At 39.2% G+C, this 13,450-nt stretch overlaps 1 protein-coding gene across 1 annotated transcript; it reads right to left on the minus strand.

Annotated features, from left to right (window-relative positions):
- Positions 1–631: 631 nt before the first annotated feature.
- Positions 632–13,038, minus strand: LOC126728885 (TMV resistance protein N-like). Its single transcript, XM_050434640.1, has 6 exons — positions 12,521–13,038; positions 2,474–3,563; positions 2,050–2,361; positions 960–1,946; positions 718–879; positions 632–646 (listed from the first exon to the last, which is right to left on the minus strand). Exons 1-6 carry the CDS (start codon positions 13,036–13,038, stop codon positions 632–634), a joined length of 3,084 nt encoding a protein of 1,027 aa, XP_050290597.1.
- Positions 13,039–13,450: the final 412 nt, after the last annotated feature.

Raw genomic sequence — 13,450 nt, forward strand, 5'->3', positions numbered from 1 at the left:
GTTGCTTGTGGACAGTATAATAAGCACACACAGCAATTCCCATCCATCTCCCATCGTTCTGCAAATTGATGGGCAATTTAATTCTTATGTCGGAACAAAAATTTCGATTACTGAACCAGTTTGGGACTTTCGTATGAGGAAAGACATAATCATATTTATGGTTTCGAGCCAAGTCTCCCTGTAAAATAAAATGAATTAAAAAATTGTTCAAATGAGTGAGACAAATATATATATATATATATATATATAGAAATATAATGTTCAGTGAATAGGGGAGACCTGATACACTCTTAAAAGCAATGACAATAGCTTTCCTTTAAGTCGGTCATTGGACTGACTAGATTCCACCTTATCCATCTGGAATTGGGATCTTTGCTTCATCTCGCCACTAGCTTCATATAGAAACTTTACCAGATCTTGCTTGTACAGTACACGCGCACCACACGTTTCGATCTCGATATAAGTGCACTTGGTCCTAATAAAAGCTCTAATGCAACTGCAATCCACTAAATGGTCTCTAAGTTTCCCGGCTGGAATAACTATCTTCAATCCAAATGAACTAGCATGGCGAAAGGGTTCAGCTAGATTTTTGGAGAAGCTAAAGAATAAGGGACAAGTTATGCATGGACCTTCAATTATGTCTGATCTACAAATAAAGTCAATAGAAAGTTCATCATCCTGCCCAGAAGAAACATTGTTCAAATTTTCAAGGATTACAACACTAGTAAACAAAGCAATCCCAATCCAATTTCCATCACCACGCAGATTAGAAGGAAGCGGGATTGTTAAAGATGACCCAGGGCTCTGATGGCTGAACCACTCTGGAGTTTCAGTTGAATGCAACGACTCGATGAAGTACATGTTTTGATTAATTGTACCCTGTAAAAATTAAAATGCATAAGCATAAAAAAGATGTTTAACGCGCATGTTTGTGATATTGTGTTGTGTGAGAGAGAGACCATCAAATATCTTTCAAAGATTGGATCGTGGTCATCGTCTGTTACGCTCGGAAAGTCGATGAGTGCAAATGGGCCAATATTCTTGCTCTCACAATGAACCATTGTGAATATTGTTTCATCCGATGTCCATGCAACACGTTGATTTGAATGCTTCTCCAATAAAGGACATCCTAGTGCTATTACAAATCCTACACTTAACGGAAGGTCTGGCAATGATTGGAGCCTGCTACAATCATTCATCACAAGAGAGTAAAGCTTAGAAAGCTGAGAAATACTATTAGGCAGGCGTGTAAAATTGTTTTTGCTCAAATTCAGTTCCTGCAACGAGGATAAGCAACTAAGATCATCGGGGAGTCCACCGTCCCATAAATTGCGGTCAGATAGATTGAGAGATACAATAAATCTTAACCAAGGCAACAACAGGTTGCGAGCCTCTCGGATAGGGAAGAAACCTTTGAAAAAAGCATCTACAGCACGGACGAGGGAGAATCCGTGCGAAAGCCAGGTTTTAGGGGGTTGTGGTTGAACCTTAAATCCCGATAGATTTAGAGTTTTTAGAGACGGCAAATTGACACTTGGGAAACTCGAAAGGTTTTTGCAACCTTGAAGACTCAAGACCGTCAAGCCAGTCAAATGCTCGAGTGATGATGGCAATTCTTCCACAGCAGTCCCATCTAAATACAGCTCTAACAAGCTTGTCATATTTATTCCAATCTCTGAAACCTTCTTGAGACTTGAACAGCCAGATAGAATAAAAATTTCAAGAGATTTCAAGTTCATTTCGCAAGGGAGGCCAGTAAGACTTCTACAATCTTTAAGATTTAACAAAGTAAGCTTATTGAGAGCTCCAACAGATGGGTGAAGCTCATACAAACCTGTACATCCTTGAAAAATCAGACTCTCCAGATTTGGGCATCCGATGAAGTTAGGAGTCTTGACTAAGACTTTAGAGTCCCTAAGATCCAGGAGTCTTAACTTGGTCAAGTTCTGCGATAATAAATAGATATGGGAAATTAAGTAGTCAAGAACTTAATCTGCATTTTAAAAAAATAAAAAAAGAAACACTAGCATACATTAAGGTAAAACTTACAGTGAGTCCCTCTGGTAATTGCTTAATGTGGCTGCGAGGCATGATGAGTTCAACAAGATTGTCCGGTTGAAAACTGCTTGGCATGAATTTCAAAGGATAATCATGCCATTCCATCGTTCTTAACTTATTAGAAAGAAAACAGAGGCCCGTTGGAAGGTGCACATTAGAAATTTTAAGCAACCTTAGACTTTTCATATTTAAGAAGGCTTTGTCATCCAAGTTTTCTTTACGTGGAGGCAAGTTTAGCACCATGTCTTCTTTAACTTCTATTCCTTGGAAATCAAGAACTATGCCTTCTACAACTTCTGTTCCCTGGTAATCAAGAACAATGAAATTATTGTTGGGAAAGATATAGCAAAAAAATTGCTAAAATTACACAAATACACACTTCTCTAAGTTTATGTCTATATACAGAGCCACTTACAGTATTTTCCTTTAGCACATGAAACACATCCTTACAAAACCATAACCTACTACGTCTTCCAGGCTCTTGTGATGATTCACGACTAACAATTCTCCAACCCATCTCTTGTATTAAATCATGCATCTGTAATTTTCCCCCTAAAATGGCAATGAGAGATTTGTCCTTGAGAGTTTCTATATTCTTCTTGCAACCAAAACCTTCTATATGTGCCACTCTATTTTTATCCTCCCCTTTGAAGAAACATGCAATATCCAAAAATAGATTTTGCTCTATTTCATTCAATCCCCTATAACTTATTTCAAGTTTATCAAGAATTTCTCCTTCAGGGATTTCTTCTAATTGATGTAGATAATCTTCCCATACCATTCTTGGTCTATCAATCAAGGAGGAACCCAAAACTTTAAGAGCTATAGGAAGCCCTTTAGCATACTTCACAAAACTATTGGACAAATCCTCAAAATCCTTTTTAGAATAGGTTTGGTTAAACACAATCCAACTAAAGAGCTCCAAAGCTTCATCATTATCTAATCCATTAACCTTATATATGGTACCCAGGTGATGCCTTTTTAGCAAGTGCTTATCTTTACTTGTGATAATGATCATACTCCCTAGACCAAACCAGTCAGGGCTCCCAGCTAATGCCTTTAGTTGTTCATCTTTGTCAACATCATCAAGAACAATAAAAACCTTCTTATTTAGTAGTCTCTTCTTTATGACTTTGATCCCTTCATGATGGTTCCATATGTTTACTTCTTTTAACATTAGGGTCTCAGAAAGAAGCTGTTTTTGTAAATTAACTAGACCCTGTTTATCTTTTTCAACTGTTTCTCTAATGTCACGAATAAAGCTGCTAGCATCAAATTGATGACAAATTCTGTTATAAATGATAGATGCTAGAGTGGTTTTACCAATCCCAGGCATCCCCCAAATCCCAATGAAGCGCACATCATCTGACGTTGTACTGACTAAGTTCATCATTTCCTTCACACGTGAGTTTATTCCAACAAGGTGCTCAAAATCATCTGATAATTCACGATTCAATTCATCAAATATGCTTTTTGTGATTTCCTCAATATCTACTGATTCGGGACTGTAATAAAAAAAAACAAAAAAACAAAAAAAAGGTACAATAATTTGATGAGACAAGTTTGCTAGCCACAAAGAGATAAGAATTTAAAAAATAAAAAATAAAAAAAAAATCTTATATTACAGAAGCCAAGAAAAAAACCTTATGTTAGGGGTGTCAAATGGGTGGATTTGTATGGGTTTGGGGTGGGCATAATTAGGTTGAGTACATAAAACTCATTTACCCAAATACCACCTAAACCTAAAAAAATGACCAAAATACTCCCAAAACTTTTAAAAAAAAATGATCAAATAACCCCGAAGCCTAAAAATTGGCCAAAATAACCCCGAAACCTAAAAATGACCAAAATACCCCTGAAATCTAAAAAATGACCAAAATATACCCCGAAGCCTAAAATAACCAAAATTCCCTCAAACTTATAAAATGACGAAAATGCCCCTAAACCTTTGAAGGGGGTTTTTTTTGGTAATTTTAGGTTTTGAGAGTATTTTGGTCATTTTTAGGTTTAGGGGATATTTTGGTGACTTTTAGGTTTCACGGATATTTCGGTCATTTTTTAGATTTAAGGAGTATTTTGGTAATTTTCAGATTTCGGAGATATTTCAGTCATTTTATTAGGTTTAGGGGGTATTTTGATGATTTTTTGGTTTCGAGAGTATTTCGGTCATTTTTTAGGTTTATGGGGTATTTTAGTCAATTTTTTAGTTTCGAGGGTATTTCGGTCATTTTATAGGTTTAGGGGTATTTTGGTCAATTTTTAGATTTCGAGGATATGTTGGTCATTTTTAGATTTAGGGGGTATTTTGGTAATTTTCAGCTATTTGGGTATTTTGGTCTTTTTTAGGTTTTATTTTGGTCATTTATAAATTTAGGCAGTATTTTGGTATTTTTTAGGTTTAGGGGGTATTTTGATAATTTTTAGTGGTTTTGGGGTATTTTAGAGTGGAGTAATTTGTAGAAATAATACTTGGATCATAATTAGGTCTAATTGGATACCTAGTTAAAACCCAATAAAAATTAGTGTTAATTGGGTTAATACCCATTTAACCCAATTAATATTTGGGTGGGCTTGGGTTTCATTTAAGTGGGTAGATTTAGGTGGGAAACTTAGTTTGGGTTAATTTTGCTACCCCTAAATATTAAAATTTTCACTATAATTTTTTTCTTCTTAGAAAAAATTTCACCATGGAAATTATAATAGATGAATTTTATTCTATGAACATAACTTCAATTGGATATAATAAGTTATATATATATATATATATATATATATATATATATATATATATATATATATATTATATTTAGCGTGGCCCCTCCATGACAAATATCTTGGCTTTGCCACTTGAATGAATTAACTTTTAACTCTATAAAGTTGTATATGATGTTCTTTTATTGTATTTAGATAATTTGACTGATTATGAACTAAGTTTTCTAATTATCTCTCTTTCACATTTTTTAAGTCTTTTTTTAGGGGTCGAACATAATTGGAACAGCAGATTTAGCAGTAGTTAAGATTTTTTTTATAAATTAATCATATAACAAATTTATATGAAAGAAAATCGTGAAAAAAAAACGTGTAAACACTGTTTAGATTTAACAAAAAGAAGAAAAAAAAATTAAACAATTGATTGTCTTTATCTTAAAAAACACTTACAATTATCATACATAAATATATAATATGCAAGATATTCTATACCTCAGCCCATTTACTACCCAATGTATACGATTTCTTAAAAATACCAAATATAAATAAATAATTATAAACAACATTAATGTATATTATAAGATAATATTTTTTTTATAAGCATTTTTTTAAGAGTTTTGATTTTTGATAAGCATTATATATTATTATATGATATTAAACTCAATCACACTATTATTTATCATCTATTGTAATATATTCTTTTAGTTAAAGAAGCAACTTAAAGTTTTTATATTTTTTTAATTATTCAAAAGATATAATGGGGCATGAGGGATATAAAATAAAAACTAGACATTTCTAATGGAATGCCCTATTTGAGCTTATACAACCCTATATGGATTTCTTTGTTAATTGGGAAAATTACAACTTACATTCATGTGGTTTGGTCAAAATTTAAATTGTCAACTTGTAATTTAAAATTTAACATTTTATCTACCTAAAGTTGACTGAAATTTAAGTTGCCTACTGTAGGGACACGAATCTCTGGCGTCCCAACAACGATGGCGTTGGGCTCGCGCGTGATGGATCCCTCACAATAAAATTTGTAGAGAGTGGGCTTGAAAGGCTAGGGTTGGGTCACGGGGCGTTAGTTCAAGCCGGGCTTCAGACGAACCAAAACCAGAAAAGGTTTTAGTTTGGATATTCAGGCCTTGCACCTTTGTAGCTTGAGAGATTTGGCTCCTCGGATAATGTCCGAGGAGCACTAATGTTTTCTCCGATTACCCGTCGATGGGTTATCCCTGGTGGAGCGTATATACTATCCGGGCATTCTCATTCCTGGAGTCTTTTTTTTATGAAGTGAGATGGGGATCTCCACTTTGTTACCTTGCGTTTTCTTTTATACTAGCCTACGTTCATTATCCCCCGTTCACGTGTAGGGTCGACTTTTCCAGGACAGAGTTTTGTCCCATCAGTCTCATCCGGAAATTATTGGAGATGGTCCATAAAGCCTAAGAATCCGGCTCTGTTAGGTGTGATGTCATGTCAATGAAGGGTATTAAGGACTATTTCCCTGAGATATTTTCTGATCTTTTAAGTTTGCCTGTACTCCACTTTCGTCAATGGGATTCTGGGTCCTCCGAGGACTGAGCGGTCCTCGGACGTATCTTTGGGCCACATCGGGCTCACTATTTTTGGGCGTGGGCCTTGGCCTCCTTTAGTTTGGAGCCTGTGGACTCCCTATAAGCGAGCGAGTCGGGCCCATAAACTATTGGGCCCCACAATAGCCCCTCAAAACCCTGCTGTCCAACGTCTTGGTTGGAAAGGTGGGTTTTGGTAACACCGAGCCTTAACTGCGGCTCATTTAATTCGGCCCTTGATCAACGTTGGCGACTCTTCACCTCCACGAGGAATGCGCCGGTCTACAAGATATTTCCCTTGATTTACGCGTGATGCGCTTATTCCGCTTGGTTTTCCGTAGCACGCCTTTAATATCTTCCTTTTCCGAGACCTCCCCAATCTAACGGTTACTGATAGCGTGGGGGAATGAAACGGACGCACATTTATTCACAGATTTCCTTGGGGATCAGAACGTGTTACGCACCCTCGTCTTACTCCCCTATATAAAGAGAGAAGACAAAAGGTGATTCTCTCATATCTGAATCCCTCAGGTCCTTTTCATAGTTCACCTCTTCCGTATGGTTATTCCTTATCCCATAATACATCCTCTATAATAGTCAGCCATGAATAAATCCTCCCTTTCTCAAAAACGCCATGTCCTAACAAAACTTGAGATGGCTCGGTCAGGGCAAGGATGGCGGAGACTCAAGATTTGCCTCCCCATTCTTTTAGCCAAAATCCGAAGCAGGGACTCGTCACACCTCATTCCCGGTGTGACTGAGTCGAAAACCTCCCTTGTCATCTCCATCCGCTCTCTCATGAGCATACCTAATATGGCTCCTCTTCTCCCTCTTTTGCTCCTTTTACTTTCTTTTCATTGCTTCCCTCTTCTTCTCCTCCTTCCTACCCATGTCCTCCATTTTCTTTTTCCCTTGCTTTCTTCAGCGACAAGAGTTTGCTGAAGTGCTTCCATGTGTTCCAATTCTTCTTCCTTCTCCTTCTTCTCTGTAAAAGGTTCTTATCCTGATATGAGCAGTACTGAGGCAAAGATTTCAGAGAGACTTTGAAGGCGATTTCAGAAGACACCTGGCGGTTTACTTATCTGTATTACGGATGTTATTACTGCTTCGGCAGTTTATTTTTGTATAGGCTTGTGTAAGCCCTTCCTTGTACGTTGTAATAATAATTTTTTATATTAATAAAAGTTACTGTTATTCTATTTCGCATGTTCTGTTTATATGTTTTAATAAATTTGCAAGTTCTGCTCGGCACAGTAGTATAGCATTTGAACCAATGACAACTAAGGCCAAAATACTTGCTAATAAAAAAGACGCCATAATAACTTTAACAAAATTATTATTCGACATAACAATCCGACCAGTGAGGAATGAGACTTACCTTAACATTTGTCGCGATGGGGACTAAGTGCTTGATAAGGTGTAAGAAGTAATTATCCGAGGATATGTCACCCTTTCACTGAGCAATTTCCTTAGGCTAACGATCATCGGTTCGTTACGCCATATTCTTAACACACTGGTCTTAACATTTTCCAGTATTTAAGCCGAGAAACTTCTCTATCCGAGTAGTTGATTTCCCAAAAGGCCTGAGTCCGAGGACTTCGCACAGCCAGGGTTTTGTTTAGGACTTATACTTTTTCTTTTAGGTGCTCGGTTTCTCCATAGGCTTGAGTCCGAGGACATGCAAGTCCTAGGTTCTGCCCAAGACTTATAAGATATCTTTTTTATGTTCCTGGTTTCCCTCTAGGCTTGAGTCCGAGGATCATGCAAGTCCTAGGTTCTGTCCAAGACTCTTTGAGTTCAGATTCTCCCTTTCAAAAGGCATTTCCCAAGGCACCGAGCAGGGGTTGTCCTCGGCCATGGCCATTGCTCGGCGTGGGCCACAGTATCTGGGCCCTCACGCAAAGCGGGGCCGGGGCCACGAATCCACTTAGCCCCTGAATTAAGGGATATTTCTGCAACTTCTGGCCACGTGGTACTCTCTGATGTCACAGTGACCGAGGTGCGCCTTTACGAGGCTCTTTAATCTTGTGGTTGCAGTTGATGTTGGAAGTTGAGCCAGAACTGTTTTGTCTGTAGCGTTCCTTGGGACACCACGTGAGTTGACTGCCATCACCTTGTCTTTTCAAATAAATGGGAGGGAGAGAAAGTTGCTTTATATACGCACAAATCCTTCAGATTTTCTCCCACATCACAGCTTCCATATCCGGAGCTCTCCTCCCTTAGCATAACATGTTTAAGGCAAGAGTTGGGAAAAAAGAACTTTCTCCGCCGCAGATGCACCCTGCCTTCATGAGACTCAAAGTAGTACGGTATGGGCACAAGAAGCTTAAGTCCAGGAGAATACTTCATTTCGACCGAGGGCGAAGGGAATCTTTCCCTCTTTCAGTCAAAATCCGAAGCAGGTTCTGTCCATGCCAGAATTTTGGTGTGGCAGAAGAAAGATTTTCCGCCATCAGCGCCTCTGCTTTGCGGCAGGCGTATATTTAGAGAAAGCCCCTCAGCCTCCAACTCCCTGCACTTTTCCTTCAACGGTGTCAGGCTCAAGTTGGATCTCTTTTGCTGTTTGAGTTGTGGGCATGTGAAAGTGTTGAGGAAGAACAAGGTCCTGGGGTTGTAGCCAACCTCTCCTCTGACCTACTTCCTCAGCTTCATTTTTCTCTTGTATCTTCCTTTCTTTTCGGTTATGTAATGAACTTTGACGCAAACTGATTCCAGCTTTTCATTGTACGTTGTACTATTTCTTTGTTTTAATGATAATGGAAATTTCCTTACTTGTTTTGGATACTGTTCCTTTGACTACACTACTTTGTGAGTGAGTGTGCCCCATGCGTGCGTTTCTTTCAGAATATTTAGAGCACAATAGCTTGAAACGTAATCTAACTAACTCCAGTTTATCAATACTACCAGGCATTATGTCGCTAATTTATAATAAATCAAACTTAGGAAACTAACCAGGATAACAGTTGAATATTCTGTGATAAGCGTGCGAACACCGTCTAAGGCTGATAATCTCTAAATAATCCATCTGAGCAATCGACTGGGAAGTAGGGAACTCCAATGGTGCTTTGGTGTATTTGGTTTACCCATAGGCTTGGGTCCGAGGACCATGCAAGGCCTTGGTTCTGTCCAATACTTTTAAGATGTCTTCTTTGTACTTGGTTTCCCCATAGGCTTGGGTCCGAGGACCATGCAAGGCCTTGGTTCTGTCCAATACTTTTAAGATGTCTTCTTTGTACTTGGTTTCCCCATAGGCTTGGGTCCGAGGACCATGCAAGGCCTTGGTTCTGTCCAATACTTTTAAGATGTCTTCTTTGTACTTGGTTTCCCCATAGGCTTGGGTCCGAGAACCATGCAAGGCCTTGGTTCTGTCCAATACTTTTAAGATGTCTTCTTTGTACTTCGTTTCCCCATAGGCTTGGGTCCGAGGACCATGCAAGGCCTTGGTTCTGTCCAATACTTTTAAGATGTCTTCTTTGTACTTGGTTTCCCCATAGGCTTGGGTCCGAGGACCATGCAAGGCCTTGGTTCTGTCCAATACTTGGGAGATTTCTTCTTTGTACTTGGTTTCCCCATAGGCTTGGGTCCGAGGACCATGCAAGGCCTTGGTTCTGTCCAATACTTTTAAGATGTCTTCTTTGTACTTGGTTTCCCCATAGGCTTGGGTCCGAGGACCATGCAAGGCCTTGGTTCTGTCCAATACTTTTAAGATGTCTTCTTTGTACTTGGTTTCCCCATAGGCTTGGGTCCGAGGACCATGCAAGGCCTTGGTTCTGTCCAATACTTTTAAGATGTCTTCTTTGTACTTGGTTTCCCCATAGGCTTGGGTCCGAGGACCATGCAAGGCCTTGGTTCTGTCCAATACTTGGGAGATTTCTTCTTTGTACTTGGTTTCCCCATAGGCTTGGGTCCGAGGACCATGCAAGGCCTTGGTTCTGTCCAATACTTTTAAGATGTCTTCTTTGTACTTGGTTTCCCCATAGGCTTGGGTCCGAGGACCATGCAAGGCCTTGGTTCTGTCCAATACTTTTAAGATGTCTTCTTTGTACTTGGTTTCCCCATAGGCTTGGGTCCGAGGACCATGCAAGGCCTTGGTTCTGTCCAATACTTTTAAGATGTCTTCTTTGTACTTGGTTTCCCCATAGGCTTGGGTCCGAGGACCATGCAAGGCCTTGGTTCTGTCCAATACTTGGGAGATTTCTTCTTTGTACTTGGTTTCCCCATAGGCTTGGGTCCGAGGACCATGCAAGGCCTTGGTTCTGTCTAATACTTTTAAGATGTCTTCTTTGTACTTAGTTTCCCCATAGGCTTGGGTCCGAGGACCATGCAAGGCCTTGGTTCTGTCCAATACTTTTAAGATGTCTTCTTTGTACTTGGTTTCCCCATAGGCTTGGGTCCGAGGACCATGCAAGGCCTTGGTTCTGTCCAATACTTTTAAGATGTCTTCTTTGTACTTGGTTTCCCCATAGGCTTGGGTCCGAGGACCATGCAAGGCCTTGGTTCTGTCCAATACTTTGGAGATTTCTTCTTTGTACTTGGTTTCCCCATAGGCTTGGGTCCGAGGACCATGCAAGGCCTTGGTTCTGTCCAATACTTTTAAGATGTCTTCTTTGTACTTGGTTTCCCCATAGGCTTGGGTCCGAGGACCATGCAAGGCTTTGGTTCTGTCCAATACTTTTAAGATGTCTTCTTTGTTAAATAGTCTTTTCTCTATACTGATTTATTTTTCGAAGGCCGGCCCCTAGGCCAGGGAGGGAGGAGTTGGCTTCGAGGCCGGAAGCCCCTGGAGCTGCCCGCTCCGTTAGCAATGCAAGGCGTAGCCCCTAGCAGAGGCTTATGGCGGAGCAACAACTGTACGTCGCCGGAGATGGGAAAAACTCGTGAATCTCTGCTTGCTGGAGAGCTGACTCATGCGCCACCCGTGCCAACGCGCAAGCATCCCCACAGACGGCGCCAATTGTAGGGACACGAATCTCTGGCGTCCCAACAACGATGGCGTTGGGCTCGTGCGTGATGGATCCCTCACAATAAAATTTGTAGAGAGTGGGCTTGAAAGGCTAGGGTTGGGTCACGGGGCGTTAGTTCAAGCCGGGCTTCAGACGAACCAAAACCAGAAAAGGTTTTAGTTTGGATATTCAGGCCTTGCACCTTTGTAGCTTGAGAGATTTGGCTCCTCGGATAATGTCCGAGGAGCACTAATGTTTTCTCCGATTACCCGTCGATGGGTTATCCCTGGTGGAGCGTATATACTATCCAGGCATTCTCATTCCTGGAGTCTTTTTTTTATGAAGTGAGATGGGGATCTCCACTTTGTTACCTTGCGTTTTCTTTTATACTAGCCTACGTTCATTATCCCCCGTCCACGTGTGGGGTCGACTTTTCCAGGACAGAGGTTTGTCCCATCAGTCTCATCCCGAAATTATTGGAGATGGTCCATAAAGCCTAAGAATCCGGCTCTGTTAGGTGTGATGTCATGTCAATGAAGGGTATTAAGGACTATTTCCCTGAGATATTTTCTGATATTTTAAGTTTGCCTGTACTCCACTTTCGTCAATGGGATTCTGGGTCCTCCGAGGACTGAACGGTCCTCAGACGTATCTTTGGGCCACATCGGGCTCACTATTTTTGGGCGTGGGCCTTGGCCTCCTTTAGTTTGGAGCCTGTGGACTCCCTATAAGCGAGAGAGTCGGACCCATAAACTATTGGGCCCCACACCTACCTAGATTCTTTTTTATTTTATTCGATTTTGTATATTTATGTTTTTTGTATTTTTGGAGGAGAAAAACATAAAAGTGAAGCAAAATCACATATTTAGCCATGTTTTTAACAGAGATGAGTTAAGAAAATTTAACTTAACTAACCTTACGTAAGTAAAATGTCAAATTTTAAACTATAAGTAAGCAACTTAAATTTCAGTCAAATCACATGTGAGTAAATTGCAATTTGCGATTGTTAATTAAAGCAACTTTTTTTTTTTTTTTTTTTGAGGAAAAAAGCAACTTAAAGTTAAAAGTTAGCTATGGAAACATCTCAATTCTCAGCCACAAAACACAGAGTTCTATCAAACAAAACAAATAAAAAAATCATACCAGTACATAAACTAGAGAGCAAGAGAGATACCAATTCAAAAGTTATCCAAATCATTGATGATATGACGAGAAGAAAAGGTAGAATCTTACCTATCCACTAAATGCCTTCCGCGGATCTTGCTCACTTCTTTCAGTGCAGATCTCCACTCTTTTATCTGTTCTTCGCGAACCTTGCCATCTTCCTCATGCTTGAGAAATGCTTTCTCAAAACTCTCCCTCTGATTCCCAACATCAGAGGGATTTACATGGTAGAAAATAGGCCGAACTTTCAACCCCTTCTCTTTCATACATTCAAGAATTTTGACAAGTTCGTTCAAACACCACTTTGAAAAAGCATAGTTTTTTGAGAGAATAATAATTGCATATTGAGATTCTTCTATTGCTTCCATGAGCCCTGAAGCAATGGGCTTTCCGTCCTCGAGTTTTTCATTATCTCTAAAAACAATAATGCCTTTTTGTATCAAAGTAGCATATAAATAATCTGTAAAATTCTTTCGGGTGTCCTCACCATAAAAACTGAGAAAAACTTCATATTTCTTTCCAGACATAGAAGAAGAAGATGAGAAAGACAAGGATATACTGGCTTTTTGAGTGCTGAAGGAAGCCATTAGAAACTCACAACCAATAGCTTGTTTATGGAAAATGGAGTACTAAAAGAGAATGGAAAAAAAAAAAAAAAAAATTTAGGATAAAAAAAGAGAATGGATTTTTTTTTTTTTTGATGGAAGAGAATGGAACTTGAGCAAAGCTATATGAGAACTTCAACTTTCTGTGGAGGTTTCAGTTATCATTCGCGGTATTAAACTCCTGGCGACGTGGGAGAAGCATTTATAGGTGCCTAGTGGGAACACATTAAAAATAGATTAAAAGTTCATTTTAGACAGTTTTTATTATTTGATACCTATACTCTCAATTATTATCAATTTCGTCTTTTAAGTTTGTAGTAATTGCTAATGAGATCCTTCCGTCTATTTCATTAATGAATTTGCCCGAATTTTTTTTTAAAATAACAATAAATAT

Source organism: Quercus robur, chromosome 5 (genome assembly GCF_932294415.1).
Source record: "Quercus robur chromosome 5, dhQueRobu3.1, whole genome shotgun sequence".
Lineage (NCBI taxonomy): Eukaryota > Viridiplantae > Streptophyta > Magnoliopsida > Fagales > Fagaceae > Quercus > Quercus robur.